Below are 25071 nucleotides of genomic sequence, written 5' to 3'. Positions count from 1 at the left end.
CGTCGCCGGAGTGCAATTTGCTGCGACCGCCTAAACACAGCTGACCATGGTCTAACGTATAAACGTCGCTGACAAATAAATATTCCAAGAACCGGTTCGCGTGAACTCGTGCGAGCTCCCTGAATCCCAAATAGGGCTCTAAAACACTCATCGTAAACTCCATATATATACTAACTGTAGTTTCACTTCGCCGTATACCCATTGTAAACATACATGTTACGATGAGAATACCGAAGAGAAAAATGGGACCTCCTGAAGTACGCGCACCCAGATGGCGCACAACCTGAACTCAAGTTGTGTACCAGGTTAGGGTTCAGGTTGTGCGACATCTTGGTGCGCATACTTCAGGAGTACCGAAAAATGTACCTAAAATTATATTAATGAATAATATAATCCCACTATCACAACAGCTCCATGACAAAATCATATATATTACTGAGTCCAATAAGTTGACCATCGAATTCGGAAATGGCGAAGCTCGTAATTGTTTACCAAGTAAAGTGCTCGATATATTCGAAATGCATACATTCCATAATTTCGTGCAGATGCGTAATATATTTGCCAAGCAATATAAAGGGGTAAACGGTATGCATACTCATATCAAAAGCAAGCATGAGTCCCTTGCTTGAAGAAAATCCTCATTTCTAGGCGCATATCTGGTAGTGCTGTGAATACTGTCTACAAATGTTATATTTTTTCGAAAGTAAAAGTAGAATCCCTATAAACAAAATACTATAATACCATTGACACAACTAGTTTCAGAAAATATGATTTCTAATTTTTTTAGAAGGCACAGACAGTTTCTGAACTCGTAATAGAACTAAAATAAGGAAAATCGGAATAAAATTATGTCCTAACCCTAACACTGCGGGAGTAACTTTTAGAATACAAACAACGTTGTTCGTTTGCATCTCGAAATGAAATATGAAAATTTCAATGTATCCCGAATTACCATTCGATTACGTCTGCGATTGCGATTAATCTCCTCATCTATGACAAGTTGTGGATTTATCCATATTGGCAAAATCGTCAAAATTGTGTACCAATCCACCGACCATCATTCTCATTCTTTAGCCAATGTTGCTATTCTGATAAAGTAGATATGTGATTCAACTGATCCCGAATTACAATTCGATTACGACTGGGTTTAAAATTAATCTTGCTATTTCCCACATATGACTAGCTGTAGTAAGTGGATAAAATTTCGTTTTCTTGATTCAACATTTAGCGCCAGGAATTTTGATTTACATTGTGAAGTAAGTGATTTTATAATTGTATCGAACGTTATTTTCTATATTGGCAAAATCGTCAATCCGCAACCTTATTCTCACTCTTTTACCAATGTTGCTATTCTGATGCATATCTGTTTACTTTCACGCTGAATCATACAACAAGAAGGCACACGTCCTTTGCTAACCAAATAACAGCTGAATATCACTTTTCTACAACAGAGCAGCGCTTTCAATAAACGGAAATGACGAATGGCTCACGTCAGATCCGGTCGGAGCAGTGTATAACAGCTATGTCTAATGAGTCATTGCATTATGTCAAATTCCAAGCAGTAGGCTTACTCTGAGAATGATTACAATATGTAATGGCATTCTGCACATGAAGCGAAATACCGCAAGTACGTTACCTGATTTAAATGATTTATATCAGTGGTCCCCGAACTTATCAAACTCGCGACTCATTCTCTTCTGTATTTCATGTCACGACAAATTGAAAACAAAATTTGACTTTATTAGGATTAAATTATAACAACAGAGAATATACAAACACAATAACCATCTGATGGTGTATAAACATCCAAAACTGCGTGTATTAATGCTATCCCTTCTAATAATTTTGTCTAGCACTGGACTCATCTACATAAATAAAATTTAACATTGGGAGAAATTGTATTTAGCATTTGGTCCAAATGTTTTTCAATTCTTTTTAGCTATGATATCTCGTTGCGGGGCTTTGGCAGTTATTGAAACAATCAAAAAATATAGCTAGTAATTGGAAATTCAAACTTAGTATAGCAAATTTTTTTTTGTCACATAAAAAATACCATTCCATGTTGCACAACCCTTTGGCCTAGCGGTTACACAGGTCATATATACTATATTTGTAACATCCTGAGCGTAAACTCCCAGTAGCGACATCTTCTTGATTCGACCTCATGCGAAATTGGGAATCAAGCAAAAAATATTTGCATTGACACATACGAGTTATTACTGGACACGAAATGTACGAGTGGATCGTTTTGTTATTATGTTGTTTTTGTTCATGCTTTTTTCCTTGTTGGTATTTTCTTGTTATGGAAAAATCGCTTTTCTCATTGACCTGGACCACTTGCTTTCAGTGGGGAAGATTATATTTTTTGCTAGAAGACTATGCTTTTTATTGGACACGTGAGTGGACCTATGAATCGTTTTGATATTATGTTGTTGTTTTTGTTGATATTCTTCTCCTCCGTTATGATAAAATCGCTTCTCTCTTCGAATACTGGACCAATTGCAAGTCACAAATTGGAGCTAGTTTCTACCTCCATTATTGCGTAACAATAATAAAGGTAGAGGTAGACACTACGAAACATAAGGTAAACGACATAGAAGGTAGAATGAATCTATTCATTCATACATACATCATTTAAGATGAGAAACAATAAATACAATATGTAAAATAATTGACCATATTTTGGTTATGTTTAACTCAATTTACCTCAATAAATACAATATTTTAAATTTCGCGGCGCACTTGACAACTCGTTACGGCGCACTTTTTGGGACCACTGTTCTATTAAATAGGACTGCATGTACGAAGATGCATGCAAACAAACAAAATTCACTGACTTTGTTAACTTTAAATTCAGATTTATTATACATGTGTCTATCAGCCCCTTAACTAAGTATGGGGAATATATATATACATATTGCGTGTCCCACGGGTCTCATGCTAAATACAAATGTGTGCTGTCCCATCCCACCCAATAGGACGTTTCCCATGGACAAGCCTGAAGATTTTCTTCGAATACGAAACACCAACTGGCGGCGAAAAGTGATTATTATTTGAAAATACATTCGAATACTTCGAACTTGCTTCAATTTTCAATCCGCGATATGAAAAAGGTTGAGAAGCACTGTTTTAGGGGTTATACGGGAACTATATGGTACTCTGCATTTTATTAGTTTCTCGCCTACAATGCCGTTGAGGAAACTAAATCTTTCAGACTTGAAATAAAAACTTGGAAATCTCAAATAACAATGGGACAGTGTAAAAGTGCTTTGACGGGGTTGAAAGCTGATCGAAAAATATAACACTATCAGTGTGGAATTCCCTCCAAACTCCTTGAACCGTAAAATAATTTACCGCATCATCCTAAAGTTTTTTTTGTATGTAATTCATATGCGTGTTTTCGTACTCTAATTTCATAAAATCAAGTGCCATGAAAAGTCCCTGATAGAAGTGCTGCATGAGTAAAGCACAAAACTACACCAACACTAACAGAAGCTTATAAGATTTGTTCCAGAAGTTTCTTATAGATACAAACGTGAATTAAATATCTTTGACCCACTCATTGAAAAAAGGTTTGCAATCCCTGCGATATAGCAATATATAATGCCTGGTGTATTTATTACGTCATAAATCGCATAACTAAATGCGATTTGTTGACGACGTTTTGTCCTTGACCGTGTTTCCAACAAGTCTGTGGGTTGAGTTGGTCGGAAGTGGCTACAACGCGTATACGTGGATGTTTTTTGTCAACTTAAGGCAGTTTAAGTTCGCAACACCTGAATCTTTATAATTTAGTCAACTGCCTGCGTTTTTATATGCGAAACTTTTGATTCGTTAGGACTCGTTCTTCCTGCAGCAGTTTTATTGTTTCCAATGTCGGCCGTTTTATTCTAGTTTCACAGTCTTTTTAGCTACTATATTGTTACCATGAGCTAATGAAACAATACAGTGTTGCTGCGATGCATTGTGTGCAGTGTTTCCCAACCAACGTCAGAAAATTCAAAGGACATGTAGTTATATTTTACGTATGTATTACAAATCCAATAAAGGAATAATTTGAAATCCGATTCCATTAAATTAGGGAAGTTGTATCTTCAGCATGAATGAGTAAATTGCAAATGAGACTACGCGACAAACATCCATTCTTCACAATGACAGTACATGGTAGACAGTAACATGCTTTGCTGAGCGATAAGCTTTGTGGCGAAATTGTGGACGCTTTTCCTTTTGACCGGGGAGATCATGAAATAAATATTAAAATATCAATTAGTAAAGCTCCATTTCGAGTATAATATTTTATTTAAAATATATTCCACGTACACATATATTATAAGCATATTATACAGAATAAATTGAAGATTTTATTAATTCGTAAACATTTTATAGCTTTCAGGGCAAAGGAGAAATCGGGTAATCTTCTCTAACAGCCAAAATTGAAATTTTTACAAACTTTTCACAAACAATGTCAAAACGAATGTTTAGATAACAAATCTAAACGATTTCTTCAACAATTTTGCCTTCAGTGGCATTGCTTGAATTTAAATCCCTTTCTTGTTGTCTTTTGCAAAAGCATTTGCAAAAAGAAAAACAAGGCAGCATTCTCGTCTGCCAGTCATCGAAGCAAAAAAGCAGACACCACAAGTTAAAAGCTATATTAATATTGTAAACTGTCGATAATCCAGATATAGATAATACAACGAATGCGACAATGTCGCTTGAAATTGTTATAGGGGTAATTATCATTGACCTTTTCAATAGGTTGATGGATTTCTGTTGTAACCTTCGACCCCCGAATGCTTTTCCTGAAGTTTTTCTGTGGCGAAATAACGGAATTATAAACAATACAAGAGTGGAAATTTGAGTTTCAATTTGATAAATAAGAAAACAAATCGTCATCCATTTTGAAAAGCAAGCGAATCTAATTATATTATTCCGAATGCCTTCATATCCAATCACAATACTCCCGAACAAATTGAAGAATAACATGAAAAATCCTTGAAACCGACTGAAATTATGCAACGCTTTCGACGAGAGGTGCTTCAATGATGGTTCGCTGTGAAACATTGTTTGGCGGAGCCAGAGTATGAGATACTCCGACGTAAACACCCACTGTGCTAAAAGCACGTCGACTGTCAGGATCGCACTGTTCAAATTTATATGAAGCATGAACTGCAACACCATCTTAGCTAAAGCAAGGATACCGGTGAAAACAAGTGTCAAATTCATTACAGACCGAAGATTCGACGTCAACGAAAGGTCTGTACACTTGTACAATCTCTTCGAAATAAGAACGTAGAGTTGACAGAACATAAGGTAAATCAAAATCATTGTGACAGCTAGGATCACGTAAAATTCCTTCATGAGTACATCATCGAAAGATTCAACGGAGATGTTGGAATTGTTCACTGAGCAGTTCATACTTGATTCCGTTTTTTGTGATAAAATCTAGATTTCAGCAGCAAATCGCTGACTGATAATTAATGACACAATCTGTTAAAACAATAAAAAATAAATTTTGGTGCCACGCAGTCAAAAGTACAAACTGTGGTAACTGGCAACATGGATATATCTTCGTCTCTTAAGCCTTGTACATAAGGAATGTCGGAGAACATTCCATAAAAACACTACATTTTCATAAGAGTTATCATATTATGCACAAAAAATATACAACTTCAAGGATTTTGCAGTTCTTGTCTCGCTATACCCGGTATAGAATATCAATTATTGGAAATATCACATTTTGATTGATAATGTCTTAGTTTTAAATATTTTTATTTTAATCCAGGATTGCTTAACTCATTTATCGAACACACTTCTTAAATAATTCCTGCTTTTCCTAGCCAATAGAATTCTTGCACTGGACATTACTCAGCCTCAGTAATATCTTACATTGTATGGATTGCTAGACTGAAAGTTATCGCCACTTGTTATTACGTTTTTGATTATATTATTTAGCATCGACATTATTTTTCCTTACCTTATGCCGATTACCAAATATCTTCCACGGGCTAAAAGTATCCACAGATACCCTATTTGAATCGCATCTCACCAGACTACACTAGAAGACTACAACAGCGGGAACAGCCAGAAACGAAGGCATATATACCTCATATAATTTACCTGAATCGTCAGTTTAAAACCGTCTGGAAGCCAAATTGCATTCAGGAAGTACAATCTTACTCTAAAACTGCTATTAACTTTGGGCGCGTTAGCGTTTTCATCGTGACGTCGGAAAAATATAGTCACAAATAGCAACTTCCTCAATATTGAAGCCCTAAAGCATATTAGAGCTTTTACTCATTTCTTTATCATTTTTATATTTGATTTAGACTCATTAGCATTCACCTATGGTGCTATATTATGCCATGATGGGCTTATTATACGGCATATACACAAGGGTCTGGAGCCTAGATCAGTGGATCCCAACCTCTCTACCCTGGCGAACCGGTAAAAAATAATAATAAATAAAATTCTGAAATGAATTTCTTCATTGTATTATGTTTATATTAGTGTTGATTTTGTTTTTATGGCAATAAATATTTCTCTTGCTTTCTAGAGAAAATTAATTCGAATTTTCAATTGATCATAATTTGACATTCAATCAGTAATGGATCCTGGAACTGCATATTTAATTTCAGATAACATGGAATACTAGTTTCATTCTTATACTTGTTTACTAATATTATTACTTCTTATACATAGGGCACCAAAATCTCAAGTACTTGAGGCCTCTAAAACTGTAAAATGAATTCTCCAGCCCTGAACTTTTGAATTATAGGAACCTTTTTTACTGCAAGGTCCACCATAGAAGTATGGATACTGATAAGTTTATAATAAAAAAGTGAGAACATAGAAGAGAAATAAGTACAGTCGGTGTGTTAGTAAGAAGCCTAATTAACTCAGTTCTGCTTAAAGTGAGTGGTTGAGTGGGGTACGGCTAGTCGATTACCGTACTGGTATCGGTAATTCGGCATTTAGCCATTAATATTGACCGTCAATAAGTAACGGTACACTACTATAGTTCTCTAGAACAAATATCGGATTTAGTGTCGACTGACACTTTTCAAATGAATTGAAGTTATGGTGAAATGCTGTTAAAACGACTGGTGCTTCTTAACAGTACTACTGTTGAAAGAGTCAGCCATAAAATATTTCAAGTAGCATTTCGCAGTTACTTTATTGGAGTTACGGTGTGTTGTTCTAATCTATAGCTCTTGTATTATGTGGGAAGTATTAAACATTAGGAGCATTTATTTTGCCTAAATAAAGCTATGCCACGATTTTTAAAAATTGATGGCAAACACGCACAATTTTCCCACTTTGAAGTAATGTCATGTAAATTTTTTTTTGTAGCAGTAATTTAATTTTGCGGTCATGAGAGTAATACATGTCGTTTTTCTTTTTGATCATATCTTTGTGTTGCGAGATTTTGAAAAATTTGGGTCGCTTGAGAAAAGGTTTGGGAACCATTGTGATAATTAATACCAATTAACGTGGGGCTAGTTCAAGTCAATATATAACTAGGAAAACAGCCAGGTGATAGTGAACCACATAACTGATGTTGTTGGGGCAAACACTTCAGACGTCAAAATTTTCTTATATATCTCTGAATATAATGCACCGTCAGGAAATAAATCGCAGACTTGATCAGTCAACGTCAGAAAGTTTAGAAGACATGCTCGGGCGCTCCAGAAGTATGTGCACCAAGATGGCGGACACCGTAACGTAGTATGTGTGCCATGTTAGGGTGAGGCCATAATTTTATTCCAGTTTTCATTATTTTAAATATATTACGTGTTCGGGGACTAGCCAAGTGATTCCCGTAGTATTTTACCTAAAATTATGACCTAACCCTAACCGGGTACACATACTACGTACCGGTGTCCGTCATCTTGGTGCACATACTTCTGGAGTACCTAAGTTCGTTATATAATACGTATGCATTAAAAATCCAAGAAAGTAATAATTTGCTTTAATCCGATTTGCTTTACATTCTATAATTTTTGGAGCAACTGTTGCAACAGCTCGTTAAATCAAGAAAAGTTTTCCAGAAAAAAATTCGGGCATTTCATCAGCTTCTGGAATGATTAATGTAAAACGCAGGCTTTAAACGTTCGGTGCTTGATAAATACAATCTAATGGTACCATTCGAAAGCTATCTTTAACCTCTCCAAATGTTTCGATATCATATTAGGTTAAAACAAGAACACAGTTTTTGTTATTTATTTAATCCATAAGCTTTTCAAAATAATTCCACGCTATTCAATTTTGCCAATTTTTGTACGATAATCGCGATATTTTATCTCTATCTCATAATTATAATTAGTCTCCTAGATTGTCTCTAAACAGTATAAAAATTGTCTGAATAAGATAATAATAAGTTTCGTGAGATATGAGATAAGAACCACTGATTTAGAATGTTTACACGCTTGAGTGACAATTTCTAAATCACCACGAGAGGGAGACTTTGAGACGCGACTGTTCTTCAGAGAAAACTCCATCTCACGTTGGTGCCTTTTTGCCATTTGTTTCGCGAAGTTAATATTCATAAATGATATGAAAATATATTGAAAGAATGTATAGCAATGTGTGGCTAGTTTGATTAAACATTGTAAGAACGTGGAAGGTCAACATTAGTAGAGAGAGAGAGAATTTCATAATTGCATACGGTAAAATCTATATGACATGTAGACCAGGGTGGTCCAAGGTTGTCGGCTCCGCGGGCAACAAAATTATTTTTGCATTGTTCGCGGGCCACAATAGTGCCAAGAATAGGTAAACAGTTCAATACAAAACGCTTTTATTGTGCAAACACATAGTTATCAGACACAGCTATCCCAGGCTAATAGAATCTGCATTCTATTTTTAGTTTTCTATGATGCCTATATCCTGATATCTGTATACCGGTACCGGTATTGTAAGCATACCGGTATTCCCGACAAGAAAGATAGAAAGCCAGATAATAATTTAGACTGCCAAGCACATCATTCAACTTCGCTAGTTGCCTCAGCTAGCCATAACACTAGTCAATTTAGTGACATTAGTGATATAACAATATGTCAAAAGATTTTTCTGATTAATTTTATTACGAAACGACGCGAAATGCTGAAATGCGATTTTTTTGATTACTCTCCGAATGTGACGCGGGCCATAGTTAATGAAGCGGCGGGCCACATGTGGCCTGCAGGCCTGGGTTTGGACCACCCTAAGTTTTCGGTAGATGACTGAATGGTAACGATACGACCATTCACAGTACCGGTACCGGTACTGCAGTAATCTGAGTCAGTAATCAGTTACCACCCAAAACAAGCCAACAAATAAATAAATAACACAGGTTCTATTATATTACACTTTTGGGTGAGCGAACACTTACCGGTACGATACTACGGTACCGTACTTCTTTTATCGATACCTTCCCACCTATAATCTGTATGTTTTAAACCTCCCTTGAGGTTTCGTTTGCTTTTCCGATTCTATATTCAGTTTTATTTATTTTGTTTTTATCAGGCATTTTATTGTCTATCTGTCTATTGCTGATTATGGAGTCGAAATAAACTTATACTTATACTCTCAGTATTTATATAAAAAAAAAAACTATATACACTATGTGCAAAAACGATATCTGATTACTGGATTAGAGAAAAGATAAATTTGTCTAATTAGGATTACTGGATTCTGGTATAGAATTATTTGAATATAGGGTGGTGCAGCCAGTCTGCAGTCGATTTCATTCGAACCGCTAAAAAATAAAAACTAATATTTCTAACCCGTTAATTTTTTCACCTTAGGTGCATTGGCATTTATTCTACATGGTAAACCTCGAATTAACTTTCTACGACCAGGGGTTAAAGCTAAACAAACCACCAAAGCCAGTCTGGATTTCATGGCTTTTTTGAACGAGAAATCGGGCGTGCAATCAGAAATTCCCGCGTGCAAATAAGAATTCCTGGCGTGCAATTATAGCTCACGACGTGCAAAACAACTGCACTCGCGTGCAACTGACTTTGACATCAGATACCTCTCAATACATCCGCGTAAAATAACCGGTATCGGATAAAAAATACGTTGAATCAGAGAAAAAATGGACGTTTGACCTTTGACCCCAAACATTATTTCTACAGTTTGTCGCTAATTTTGAGAGTGTTTGTGCGACTTTGGATACCGGTACTGTTCAGTACATCCGCGTAAAATTATTGGATAAAAAATACGTTGAACCAGAGCAAAATGGACATACTTTGTCATTAATTTTGGTAGTGTTTTTACGTAGAATTAATGGATAAAAAATACGTCAAATTTGAGCAAAATTGACGTTTGACCTTTGACCCCAAACATTATTTTCATACTTTGTCACTAATTTTGGGAGTGTTTGAGCAACTTTAGATACCGGTACTGTTCAGTACATTCGTGTAAAATTATTGTATGAAAAATACGCTGAATCAGAGCCGTACTTGGCCATTGGTGCGGAGGCGATCTTTTCGTCCATAACTATTCTCACGGGATTCCTATTTCCTATCATTCAACACGATATGGATCTTTCCCCGAGCATCGACTTCCTTGTTTACTTCGTGACATTGGCCAATCAGCAAGATGCAAAAAAGGACATAACAATGAGAGGAATTTTTCGCGGGTCAAAGGTTGGGGAAAGGTCCATGGTCTTTTTGCTTCGCAATATTTCGATCAGACCAAATCTTGCAGGCTGGTATTTAGGGATGGGCAATATAGAATACCGAATCCGGAGGATTCGAATCCCAAAGTATTCGAATCCAACGGGATCCGATATCAGGATTCGGTTTCCGCCTTTCCGGCGCCAAGCGCCAATTAATAATTATTTGTGCCAACTTACTAGCGATAATCTAACATCAATTTTTATATTTCAGGTTACTAATTTATCAATTAAAGACGAGCGTTTTTTCTCGCGTGGATATCGCACCAGCGTTTTTTCTCGCGTGGAAATCTCTCTCGTTTAATATTACTTGCGTCTGCTCATAAAGTCGGTAAACATCAAACACTGTAATCTCAATCGGCATATTCAGAACAAGAAGTCGGCGAAGACTCGTTATTGCAACATTTTTGCGTTTTACTGATTTGCTTCAGTGTATAGCTAACGCATGATATTAATAATTATTTGTGCCGACTTACTAGCGATAATCTGATTGCAACAATCTTTAATTGTTTACAGACGTGCTTGCTCCATTTTACATTAAATGATATCTCGCGACTTGCGAGTTTTCCCAAAAAAATGATGCATGTAAACAAAAGCCAGGCGTTAAATGTTATAACATTGCTTGCGATTAATTTAGATCAAATATTATTTACGAATAATTTTATTACACCATTTCCGAAATACAAAGTTATATCGCAATACGCGAAAATCTGTCACATTTAAATTCCACTCTCGAAACATTACATTTCTTTCGGTCCTTTCCTACCGTTCAAGATAGACGAAGTTGCCGCATCTGGCGTAGATAATGACGTATTGAGTTTAATTAGGGCCAAGTCTGTGTAGATAATATTCTGTAACGATAATCATAGAAAATGAATTCGTCTTTAGATGTTATCACCTAATAACTAAGTACACCATTTTCCGAAATACAAAGTTATATCGCAATACGCGAAAATCTGTCACATTTCAATATCACTCTCAAATGATTACCGGTACACATTTTTCGGTCCGTTCCTATCGTTCAAGATAGACGCACGTTTGATCGAGTGTCTGTAGTATTTTAGTCGCCGAAAATTTAAAGAAAAAGTTGCCGCATCTGGCGAAGATAGTGACGTATTGAGTTTAAGTAGGGCCAAGTCTGGGTAGATAATGATATGTAATGATAATCATAGAAAAGGAATTAGTCTTTAGATGTTATTACCTAATAACTAAGTACGAAATCGCGTTTAGGGGAACTTGGTTTTACGAGTCTTGCTAGCACAGAATAAAAAATTGATTTTGATATAATATAGTGGTTAAATTTAATATTTTACAACGGCCGCGTAAGTTGCAGTGGCCACACGCTGGTCCTGCATCTAATTAATTCTCAGCGGGTATGTTTTAGTAAACTCGGCAGACTAACATTGAAAATGATTTAACGCCGTTTCATATCTATTTTTGTATTTAACCGCTTACTATTTAAGTGTGTAAAGCGTGTCTTAATTTAGCATTTCAGTATTTAGGGATTACATACATTTGGAACAATTGAAGGAAAAAATATTGTAATATTCCTAAATTTTATTGTCCTGGGGAATGCCTGTTTAATATCAAATGGAAACAAATGTTCAGGACATTTCCAAATAAAAGATAAATTCATAGTAATACATTTACAATTGTGGAAATTCCCACTATTTGAATAAGTATGAAAATAGAATAGGATTCGGTATTCTGGATTCGATTTAACTATTCTAGAATATTCTAGAATAGTAAATTATTCTATATTGCCCATCCCTACTGGTATTTGTCGAAAATTGTGGAGTTATAATATTTTGGCATCTTTATATTACTGGATTATTGATTTTAAAACCATTTAAACCGATTTACATTGGTGAGCAATTGCAAATTTTCGGCGTGCAAAATTGATTTCGCTCGCGTGCATTTTTGCGGAGCGCTAGCGCCCTCGGGCGTGCACCTGCCATGGAATCCAGTCTGGCACCAAAGTACGACACTCGGAAGACGTGCGGTATTTTCGACCGAACGACCAGTGTGCGACCGCAAATTTCAAGCCTTGAACATCGCTTATGTTGCAGAGCTACGAGGGATAAGTGGACAAAAATGCGTGAGAAATATCGTCGCGGTTCGTTAATTTTTTTGGTATTAAATTAGTTGATGACCGCAAATAGGTCGTGGCCGCAAAGTGGGTAAGCCACCCTATTTCCTAAAGCAGTAAAGCAAATATTCCATAAATTAACAATTCTATACCAAATATATAATTTTTCTTGTATACTATATTTATCCACACATTCCTGCATTCAATCTGTTCTAAACCTTCTTTCAGTCTTTTGGTAAGCACGTGCATTGCGTTATGAACTCAATTCTTAAGTTTTGCTAATTTTCTGTGACTTAGGCCAACGAGGTCTTACAGTACATATGCGTCCAGTCCAGTATGTTTGTATATTATGCCATGCTGTTACATACCGGTATTGAGGCAAATAAACATGCATACAAAACGATAGTGTCTCCTAGAACCAGGGCTGGGGAGCTGGAGCTGGAGTCGGAGCCTGGAGCCATGGAGCCGTTACATTTTGATGGAGCCGGAGTCGGAGTTGGAGCCAAGCTTTTCATAACAGATGGAGCTGGAGCTGGAGCTGGAGCTACCAAAAATTTAGTGGCTCCAGGCTCCAGCTCCTAAATATCTCATTTTTTGTTTTTCAAATTTATAATTTTTTTCTGATAGCGTTACAAATGATAAAATCTTTTCTTTCCAGCTTATAATTCATTTTAAAAATTTTAGTTCCTAATATTTTTTAAAAAGTTTCCAGTTATTCTGTATGTTTGAAAGTTTAGTATCAAAATTTGAAGCGGTTCGCTTTTATCAAAATTTTGATTCTCATTTCCACTAAGCTGCAATTTTTCATGATTGCGGTCAAGCTCAAAAGCCCTAATGGCCAGGGATTTTCGAAGAAGTGATTTTGGAATTTCCATGTAACATATTATGATTTTTTCGTGGCGTTGAATATCCAATCCATTTCAAATGTCTTCAATTCTGTTCAACTTATCTCGAGATTGAGTCGTTTTACGACAAAAGAAAGGTTTAACTACTCCAAAATGCACCGCACCAGTCACCTATCATAAAAATGTATGGCAAAGTGCCCCATTACGGTATATCTTGTTTTGATCCATAACATAGCATGTTCTGGAGAAAAGTCTCATCAATTTCCATTGTTATTTTTTGAATATGTAAAAAGTATATCGCGAGTAAGATTGATTGCGTTTAGATTTATTTTAGTGACTGTATAATTTTCAAAGTCAACCGGTAAATAATATGTCGTAGACAAAAAAAATAATGAGATTAACAAGGCATTTTTTTTAGCTGTTGGGAGTCTCCTAGAACAAAGTTTATAGTGTTTTCCGTTTCATTTTAGAATCTTATAATAACTCTCCAATGTGAAAATTCGGCTTGCGAATTGACTTCTCTATTTATCTTTAACATCTCATCGCTGATAATTATGAAAAAGCCTCGATTCTAGAACCAACTTTTGGCCTGATTTGGGAGAGGGGGACGGCATCTAATTGGGTGACGATGGTAATGTCCATTATTTTGGGTCTGCTTATTCAATTTGTACCATAAAATACTGCATCCCCGTCAGGCCAGTTTAAATTAGCATGAGTTGAAGGGCTATTGCCGTTACTATCACATGTGCGTTGCATTTCGTGAAAAGCGTCAATTGTTTTCGTCGCCATAAACATTAGGCCATAACATCTTTTATTTCAGTGTTTATTTTTCCCTTAATCACAATTTCTCAAGACATATGTTTTGTGTCACGCACCATATTTGTGAGAAAACGAGTTATTACATAATCATCGGTGATGAAATTCTAAGATAAATAAAGAAGTCAATACGCAAACCAAATTTTCCCGATTAAAAAGCGATATTATAAAATACTAAAAATAAAACAGAAAACACCATAAGTTTTGCGTTAGAATGGCCCACGACAGATTTTATTTGGCCGGCATGATTGCCAGTTATGTTGAACACAATTAAATTAAAATAAAAAGACAGTTATTATAGGTTAAATATTATGTGGTAGAAAAAGTCATTATGAGCTATTTTACCGAATGCGCAAACGCTGCGACCATTCCAGAAGCAGATTTTCTTTCCCGTCTTATTGTGGGGTTATATGTAAAACCCTTATATGCTGGGTAGACCGATTCGCCCGAAAATACAGCATATAATAACTCTCAGTGGATTCACAAGTTACATGCAGGAATAAAAAGGAATTATCATGACACCGACTTGAAGGGTGTTTACAGCCTAAATAACATGCCACACTTAGAAAACAATTAGCCAAATGCGTTATTGGGCTGCACTACTGATAATGGCTATGGAGCCGGAGCTGGAGCCAGCTCCGGCATAAAAAAATTAAGCTCCGGAGCCGGAGTTGGAGCTAAAGATTGAATACACTGCCACTCCGGAGCAGGAGCCGGAGCCATCATGATTTCGAACCAGCTCCCCAGCCCTGCCTAGAACATAGGTTCTCAAAGTGCTCCGTACGGAGCCTCAGGGCTCCGTGAGAGAAACCCATGGGCTCCGCAACTATTCGATTACTTTTCAAAATACTGAATTTGCTAATTTTACTATTAGGATTACGAAAATGAAAGAATACTATTCTGAAATAACATAAAATACGCGATAATCTGCCAACTATACATAAATTGCAGTCGTATTTTTGCGATCTTGGGATTTGTCAAGCTTGATTTTGTGTTTTCGCACTCACAGGCAAGATCGCCGTTTAAAAAATCATGAGGTCGGGACAAAATACAAAAGATTGGAATTTATTTCATTGCATGCGTCGCCGTCTGCAGTTTCAGAATAGAAAAATAGGTGCATCGCGCGCACAATTGACTGTGTTTCGGTTTCGCAGTTACTACGACGAATAACCAAAGAAAACCCAACATAACTCCAAATTTTGTGATTTACAATGTCTATGAAAGCGTTTTTAATCTGACGTGGGTCTGCTGAAACAAAACTTATAGTGTTATCTTCAATTTTAAGTTTTAGTTTTAATATTTTAGAATGCTGCTTTTCAATCAAGAAATTTGAGTTGCGGATTTATCTCTTTATTATTTATTATTTTTAGCATTGCGTCACCGATGACTATAATATGGTAACATGTTTTTCACATTGAACTCACAATTCCCCCCGAGAACAAAAAAGCAATACTCGTCGTCATTGTGGAACAATACATGTATATGTCGAGGGAAATTTTTGATTTAGGAAGAATAAACACCCCCCATGCTGACGAAATTGAGTAGTTATTAGCAGCCTTTTAAGTCTTGCAAAAATGTCTAAAGGGAAAAGATCCGACCCCTAATTTATTAATATGTTTGTCAAGTGTCAAATTTACAGCTTTAGTATACATAATTTATCTTTGACATTTAGATTCATTTATGAATTGTATTAACCTTATTAAAAGAGGTTTAGCATTTAATTAAAATAAGCACAGTAATTTTAACTTACTCAGGAATATTATTCGGAAAGTAACAATTTTTAACATTTATTTTGGGGCCCCGTGAATAATAGTCAACTTTTTCAAGGGCTCCGCAACACAAAAAGTTTGAGAACCCCTGTTCTAGAAGATTAGAAGGTCCTCCAGTATCACCAAATCACAGTACTTTACAGTTCCCAGATTCCAAGAAGAACTCTCCATATTTAAAGACAATTTACCATATCATTTGAAAGCTCGTAGCAAAAACATTATTTTTATGGGATTTCCTAATATTATTCATTATTACAGTATTTTTTATCTTATGCATGCTCTAATACCAGACGCCCTCGTTTCTGGTGTAAATGAGAGATTTTTTAAGATCTTCATCGATCTAAATATCAGGACATTCTTGAAAATGGAGAACTGTGTCCTATCAAATCAACATTCTTACATTTAATTGACTGAATCATTGTTGCTAATACTTCAAAGGTTATATTTAGTTTCAAAGATCATTTCAAGTTGGTTTACTGTTTTGAGCGATATCCAAACTTGAAAAATGTTACGCGCAGAAATACTGTTGCTGCTGATTGTTTCTGCTCACTATGGTTCATCTTTAAAAGCGGAACCTCAAGTTGATCAATTCTTCCAGAAAAGCAGACACACCAACAACTGGGCTGTTTTAGTCTGTACATCAAGATTTTGGTTTAATTATCGCCATGTTGCAAATGCATTATCTGTTTATAGGAGCGTCAAAAGATTGGGAATTCCGGACAGTCACATTATCTTAATGTTGGCTGACGACATGGCATGCAATGCTAGAAATCCAAGACCAGCAAAGGTATACAACAATCAAAATGAAGCTATTGATGTATATGGATCAGACGTTGAAGTAGACTACCGTGGATATGAGGTGACAGTGGAAAATTTTATCCGAGTTCTCACTGGTCGGCTACCCCCGGACACACCGAGATCTAAGCGATTAAACACAGATGACAGAAGCAATATCCTTATATATATGACAGGTCATGGAGGTGAAGGATTTCTAAAGTTCCAAGATGCAGAGGAAGTTTCGGACGTCGAATTAGGGGATGCATTCGAACAAATGTGGCAAAAACAAAGATATAATGAACTACTCTTTATTATCGATACATGTCAGGCTGTATCGATGTACAGACGAGTTTATTCTCCTAACGTAGTTGCAATCGGCAGTAGCCAAATTGGAGAAGATTCTCTTTCTCATCACATTGATCCAGCTATCGGTGTGTACGTTATTGACAGGTTCACATACTACCTGTTAGAATTTTTGGAACGTATCACGCCAAGTAGTAAAAAGAATATAAATCAACTGTTCAAAGTATGCCCGCGAGAACTTTGTATTTCTACACCGGGTTACTGGACTTCGAAGGAATTTAACCGTCCACTTAATAATGTCCTAATCACTGATTTCTTCGGAAGTGTCAGATCAGTGCAAGTTAATGATTTATCGGTACAATTGAAACCGATTAAAATTGATTCAGACAGCGCGAACGAAAAGTCACATCAGATAGAAGATGTCAAATCAATGGAAGTTGAACAATTTCCTTCATTTGACTCCGAACAATCAGAATCGCAGGAAATAAATGATCAACCTCTCATAACCCAATCTACCTGTTTTTCAATCATCTTGACTGTGATTTTCATTTTTCTATTGAAAATGTGATTTCCTACTATTTTTTTATTTTATGCGTGGAGATGTATGTGGGAAATCTTCAGGTTGTCCATGGAATAAATTGCGCTGAACCTGGGTTCTCGCTGTGCGTTCGAAGACAAGTCAACAGTGAGATGTTTGTCGAATGTATCGGGAAGGCGACTGTTGCCTTCAATATCTCTGCCAATGACTGACAGCAGTAAAGGAATTGAATTAGTCTTTTGTTATTAAAATATGGTACTTATCACTGTAAAATGGAATAAATGAATTTTGATATATAGAGGGAAAAAGTTTCTTTTTAATTAGGCTATTCCTTAGTTTCTATGCAGCTTCACAGACTATGCTGTAGCTTAGTATCCTATACTCTTTTGGCATGGATGCTCTGTTTTTAGCTCTTCGCAGTCGACAGATATCTCGTCAGGGCATTATCACCTGCTGCTAACAAAATTTTGGTCTATAATATATTTGCAGAATTGCAAGCATCTTCTGAGGGCTGAACTGACATTTATTTGTTTCTCAAGAATTTCCATAGATATGACGCTTTTCATTGTATCTAACATTTAACTTGTGCTATAATTTACTGGATTTTGATCATGTCCGATTGTAATTATTTATGATGTTTATTTTGTGGTAATTTGGCTAGTAATGAAAACTTTTTATTTAAGAAAATGTTTATTGATATTTGTGACTTTTGTGTACTGGTATGCTGATGGATAGATTCCAATAGTTTCAGTATTTAACTAATTGTGATTTATGCATTTTTTTAGCAAAGTAGTTAGATAATAGTTACACCTTTCTGGCATTGAGGCACTCTATACTAGGTGAAATGGAAAACAGAGCAAAAATCAAGGATTTAATTTCAAAAAAGGATAATATTGAAGAAGAAATCAAACAAATGTATGATGTTTTGGCTTCTCAGGGAAATGTAGGAATGACTGAGCCCTTGGTAGACTCGGAAGGCTTTCCCAGAAATGACATTGATGTGTATCAAGTACGTATAAGTCGAAATAAAATTTCATGCTTGCAAAATGACCACAAAAACTTAATGAAACAAATTGAAGAAGAATTATATAGCTTGCACTCTAAAAACAAACCAGAGGCGGCAGACTCATCATCTGATGTACCAATGGTTGATGTAACGATAACAAATACACCTTCAGCCTTTGCTTCTATTAATCTCGTTTCCAGTGGTTCTCCTGCTGATTTCGCTGGACTCCGAGTAGGTGATGAATTAATTCAATTTGGATCAGTAAATGAAACAAATTTTCAAAATCTGCAATCAATTGCAACAGTGGTTCAACACAGCGAAGGAAAAAATGTTGAAGTGAAAATTAAGCGGGAGGGGAATATACAAAGACTTATGCTCACACCAAAGAAATGGAGCGGGAGAGGTTTATTGGGATGTAACATTGTTCCTATTTAAAGCTGACTCTTTATAGTCTTCCCAAATCTTTGTTGAAAGGTTTGACAAATAAAAAGGTTGCAGAATGTAAAAGAAGTTTAAAGTAACATTGCACATAGTTCGAATCAAATTCCTAAACACTGTACTGGTGTTCATGAAGTCCAGTGGTAAATTAGGTAAAAAAAAATTTGATTTGTTTTGTTCCACCAATTATTAATGGTGTTCAATTCATGTAAGAGTGTATTGGATGAGGTAAATATAAAACGAACACTGGTTAAAATGAAATAAACCTGGTTATTAAGTAAATTATATTGAGAACTGGCTTCCTAAAAAATATGTTGATTGTATCAAAACTTCATGAACACGATATGATATGGTTGAATTTTAAAGATAAAAATGTTCTACCTCAATCATCAATCTGTAGCTTGCATTGTGTGATCTGATAACCAGGTGATTATGGCAAAACCACGAAATTGTGAACACTTTTCCCCACTTCATCTACTAATAATTGAAATCTTGTCATGAGAGCTTAAAAGGTAGAGACTTTGTTATAATGCCATCCTGCTTTTCTTGCTAATCTGGTTTATTAGTCTTGAATTGATTATTTATTAGGCTTGGTAATTGGTAATATTGGATTGCAAACTGTTTTTTATGGCTACGCTTTGAAATGAATAAATGAGTGATTATTAAGATCTTAATAATATGGCAATTGACGACAACAGTTGTGAAGATTTGTTATGCTCCGATGAAAATATTCACCGTAATAATTGATTAAATATGTAGGCCTACTGTCATGGGATCATCATTTCTGATTCCAATCATCACTTGGGAAATATATTCATCAATTCATATTTCTACATTATTAGCAAGTAAATGCTGATTTGTAAAATGGGGTGGGAGTTGAAATAATCGAACTTCTTCAAAGGCTGCTTTCAATATTTGTTTTTTTCCTTTGATATTTTTGTTTCATTGTTCATTTCATATTGTTTTCTTCTTGTTAGGTTTTATACATATTACGTAATACCAAGCATGTTATTTCTCCTTGCATAATGATCAGGGGCAAGAAACCTACAGTGGATTCTTATACCTCATATTACTGGCTATCGTAACGTATGAGTTTATGAGTTGTTCAGAATGATTTCCACCGCTGAATTAATCTGGGATTAGTTTGTGTTTATATCTATTTTTATTTTGTTTTGTAGGCTTATTCTCCCAGTCAGTTGAATTAACCTTATGAATATGACTAAAATTTTTGTCTCACTGTGGTTTTGTACCGGTACTCTTTTAACATTATGAGCCGGACATGTTGTGTTACTTGTGTCTGTCCATATTATTGCCAATCGTCATTCATCAAAATACAATCTGAACTTGAATTGATATGCCAGCTGGAACATTTTTGACGTTTTTTCCAAGACTTTATTTTTAAATTAATTTTCTGACAGTAATACAATCTGATACTTCCTAGCTAGTTGGAGTTCACGTAATGGCAACACGTAAAAGTTACACTTTGGAATACAAAATTGAGGTTATCACGTATGCTAAAAAACATGGAAACCGCGCAGCAGAACGTAAATTTAATATTGATGAATCCATGGCAAGGTTATGGAGAAAAAAAGAAGACTTGTTTCGTGCTTCAGATAAATCTCGGAGATCATTTAGAGGGAGCCCTGGTAGATATCCTATTTTAGAAGAAAAGGTAGAAACTTCACTTTTTGTTTAGTTTGACATTTCAGGTCTGTATTGGAAACTGTAAATGATTGTTTGTTTGCTGACACAATTCATTTTATTTCTTTAATGCATAGAACTGTTAAGTTGATGTAAGATCGATATCGACGATATTACTGGTAGTTTTTTTCTAAAATGGAATATTGTTTGCTGTTGTAGTAATTTTTTACAATTGGTAATTTTATTTTGAATATTCCACTTGAAAAACAACCCACTGACATCAAGAACATAATATATTATGCTGTAGCAAATTGAACTGACCAATTTTTAAAATTAGGTTTGAAGAAAATACTTGTTAATGTTAATCAAGTCATCAGTTAACTTTTATTTCTAAATACCCTGCCACACTAGTACCGTTAAGCTAAGTTTGTTTGATTTAAACTGTTGGGACTTTTTCAAATTAAGCTTTGTGTGCTCCATTATTATCTGTACTATATCTATGCATTACTGTAAGTCCTATATTTTTCAAAGGTTGCGGAATGGACGTTAAGTCAGAAAGCACTCAGAGGAACCATTACCGGAAAGGAGGTTAAAGAAAAAGCTGTTCAAATTTCTAAAGAACTCGGCATAGAAGATTTTAGAGGTACAACAAACTGGTATTACCGATTTTTAAGGCGGCAAAAGATAAATACTGATAGACTGAACTGGAATACTAAAGTTTTGAAATGGAAACCTAGAAATGTTAATAAGAAAGAGCCCACAACACCCAATAGCAAGATAGCGAATACAACTCCATCATCTAGAGATTACACTTTACCGAGAATAACATCGATTCAATCCTGCAGACCAAAAAATGTCTCTACTCAAACAAGAATTGCAGTAACCCCAACAAATAGCTCAAAACAACAACAGTCTTCCTTGAATGGAAGTGCTCTAAATAATCAACTAGAATCTCTCGGCTACTCAGCATCGTCGCTCTTCCTCTCTGGAAGCAATGGAACATCAATAAGAAGTGGTACTGAGAACATTGAAACAATATTTCCTCTCCAATCGCATACGAACTCAGATCATGCAAATGTAGACACTGTTTCTGTTCCACAACAAACATCGCTGTCTGCAGAACTGGAGAATAACAGCAATATCTCAGACATTAGTATTTTTAGTTCTCCTGACAGGTTATTTTTCTCATCAATATGTATGGATATGGAAAGATTGCCTTTTAAAGAAAAACTTAGATTTAAACAAAGTGTTTTGAGACTACTGCATGAGAGATTACTCAAATGTGAAGAGTCATGATGGCATATACGCCAGTTTATTTTAGACCATGGATCGACAGAAAGTTTTAATCTTCATAGATAATATGCAGGTACCCATTTTTTCTTTTTTGTTGCTTGCATTTTATCGCTGGGTCGTTTCATACATTCTTTTTACTTTTCGTTAACTACATCTTTGGATTACAATCCAAATTATTATATGTTATCTTAAGTATTTTTCGCCTAATGTCCTGCCGCTGATAAAGCCGAGGTTCGATGTGTGTTTTTAGATGCTGCGCTTCTAAAAGACACCACTGGTCACTAATTTGAGTAACGTCGATGACCGCAAAGTTTTGCCAATTCGACAGACTGGGTGAAACTACCCAGACAAAAAAATGCCACCGATTAACGGATGTACAGCGTGTTCTTATCACTTTTAATTCACGCTTGAGCTAGGGAACTGTTTAAGACTCCGGCTATCCTTGTAAACTCTATATTTTTGTTGGACTGGGAATGCTTCTACCGAAACAAGCGTGGACAGTTTTCTAACAAACTTTGTGCCAAATCAAATTAGACACATATGACTGATTCATGTGATAATTAATAGCCAGTTGTAAAAATACCAATTTTTTCTTTTTACATTTACTATAGTAATACCTAATACTTGGCGATAAAACTTGACCTTGGAAGTGCGTGTTATATACAGAGAGCTACTTTCCCTGCTAACCACTGCAAACCTTATTGAAACGTAGCTAAAAAAAACCTTTATTTAGCTTTTTTTATTTGTTTCTTTTTACTTATATCCAATCATGTTTTAAAACTAGAAAAATCAGAAAATTCTTTCTTTTTGAATGTCAATTACAGTAATTATTGAATAGAAGTCATTCCTGGACCAGATTATACCTTAAAGCTGAATTTTACTATCCTAATTTTACAATCGGAGTACAGCTGCAATAAGCGTAGGCTTAACCCAACATTAATATGGTTATATATAAGTATAATTTAGGCTGTGAGAGATGATGAAGTTGAGTAAATATAGTTGGGTAGTAAGAAAATATTGAATACTACAAGTTACAACATTGAAACACCAAAAGAGGAAGCTGTGTAACCTTTTCTATATAGACTCGCCAAATGGGCAAACTTTGTCCAATTGCTAAATTCCTATGATGTTTTGATTTTCAATGAATAGTCTATGTTTGAAGGTATTTGGAATTCCATGGCTATAGTGTGATTTGAATGTTTTATATGAAATGTTATGAAAAATATGGGATGTATGAAATTTTGATTTTTTGATTCTACCAATGTCGTGATATATATATATATAATTAACTGGTTGATGATACAAAATTGTAGTTTGTAGAATTCCTGTATTGTTGCTTTAGAATCTTAAATTTAATACGGTATTCAAATTTTTAAATGATGCCTAATTACTTATTACAGGGGGATTAATGCTTATATCTAATTATTATTTTGTTTTATTGGCTTGTTCTCTCCAGGGCTGGAGAGCTAGAGTCCGAGCTACCAGACATTTTAGTGGCTCCAGCTCCTAGTCCTAACCATCTCATTTTTTCATATTTATAACTTTTAGATACCTGATCCAAACGATAAAATCTACCCTTTTCAGCTTATTAAAATTCGTTTTTATGAATTTCAGTTCCTAATATTAATTCATAAGTTTAAAGTTATATTTAATGCAGACCATTGTTAACTCCATAAGCGAATTATGAGTGCGAAAGTGCTTCGCAGTCAAAAAAAAAGTGCGAAAGTGCTTTTGAATTAGGTGCCCTAGCTTTTGTTTTAACTCATTTAAAATATTCATATTTTTGTGAATTTGACAAATCTGATTAGTTTTTGCAACACCGACTTCGCATTATCGCATTGCTGCCACTCATGTTGTTTTTAGGATATCCCCTTTAGAAAAAGTTTGATGAATATATTTAAAAAAAATTTGAATGACTATATTCCGTTTCCATTAATTATCTCATATATCATAATCTGGGGAAAAGTCTAATCAGTTTCCGCCATAGCTTTAGAATCGATAAAAAGGTAGGTAGCAAGCATGATTGAGCGCCTTTAAATTTAGTTCCCATAAATAAAAACGATATGATTCCCAAAGCCAACCAGAGAAATAATATGTGCTGCAGGCACACAAAATTGCGAGATTTACAATGTCTGAAAGGGCGTTTTCGATCTGTTGCAGGCATCCTAAAACGAAGATTATTTTGTTTTCCGTTTCATTTTAGTGTTTTACAATGTGGATAATTTGGCTTGCAAATTCCCCGCTTTCTTTATCTTCAACATCTCATCGCCGATGATTATATAATAACTCTCAAAGAATTCACAGTTATGTGCAAGAACAAAAAAAAATGATCATAAGACAGACCTTAAGTTGTTTAAAACCGAAATAACACGCTACACTTGGAAAACAATCGACAAACGTAAAAGCATGCGGTATTTGAAGCTTCAACCCTGAATCCCATGGCTATGGAGTCGAAGCTGGAGCCACAATTTAAATATACTGTGACGCTGAAGCTGAAGTCGCTGTGATTTTAAGCCAGCTCCCCAGCCCTGGTTCTCTCAACCAGTTGAATTAAAACCGTAATTATGACTAAAATTTCTGCCTCACTGTGGCTTAGCACTAATTTAACATTACGAGTCTGTCCATATTATCGTCAATCCATTATCAAAATTTAATCTGAGCATAAATTGATAGGCTGGAACCTTTTTGAGAATTTTTCATGACTTCATATTTGAATTAATTTTCTGGCAGCAATACAATCTGATACTTACCAACTAATTGGAGTTCTCGTAATGGCAACACGTAAAAGATACACTGTGGAATTCAAAATTGAGGTTATCAATTATGCTAAAAAACATGGCAATCTACCGGCAGGACGTAAATTTAATATTGATGAATCCATGGCAAGGTCATG

At 35.3% G+C, this 25071-nt stretch overlaps 3 protein-coding genes across 4 annotated transcripts; all 3 read left to right on the top strand.

Annotated features, from left to right (window-relative positions):
* The first annotated feature begins 15186 nt into the window (after positions 1-15186).
* Positions 15187-18487, top strand: LOC120338866 (GPI-anchor transamidase-like). Its single transcript, XM_039406844.2, has one exon. The coding sequence runs from the start codon at positions 16688-16690 to the stop codon at positions 17828-17830; it is 1143 nt and encodes a 380-aa protein (XP_039262778.2). The 5' UTR covers positions 15187-16687; the 3' UTR covers positions 17831-18487.
* Positions 18488-18575: 88 nt separating this feature from the next.
* LOC120338868 (26S proteasome non-ATPase regulatory subunit 9-like) lies at positions 18576-20662 on the top strand. Its single transcript, XM_039406845.2, has one exon. The coding sequence runs from the start codon at positions 18645-18647 to the stop codon at positions 19239-19241; it is 597 nt and encodes a 198-aa protein (XP_039262779.2). The 5' UTR covers positions 18576-18644; the 3' UTR covers positions 19242-20662.
* A 31-nt stretch (positions 20663-20693) lies between these two features.
* Positions 20694-25039, top strand: LOC120338865 (uncharacterized). Of its 2 annotated transcripts, XR_013477747.1 has the most exons (3): positions 20694-20916; positions 21417-22251; positions 24909-25039. XR_013477747.1 is itself a non-coding variant. In XM_078115785.1 (2 exons), the coding sequence occupies exons 1-2, from the start codon at positions 20704-20706 to the stop codon at positions 22179-22181; spliced, it is 978 nt and encodes a 325-aa protein (XP_077971911.1). In that variant the 5' UTR covers positions 20694-20703; the 3' UTR covers positions 22182-24908. The 2 variants fall into 2 exon arrangements, 1 of the variants encoding a protein (XP_077971911.1); XM_078115785.1 differs by lacking the exon at positions 24909-25039 and having other exon boundaries at positions 21417-24908.
* The last annotated feature ends 32 nt before the right edge of the window (positions 25040-25071 follow it).

Source organism: Styela clava, chromosome 9 (assembly GCF_964204865.1).
Source record: "Styela clava chromosome 9, kaStyClav1.hap1.2, whole genome shotgun sequence".
In the NCBI taxonomy this organism is placed as follows: domain Eukaryota; kingdom Metazoa; phylum Chordata; class Ascidiacea; order Stolidobranchia; family Styelidae; genus Styela; species Styela clava.
This window is presented reverse-complemented; position numbering and strand designations above follow the sequence as displayed.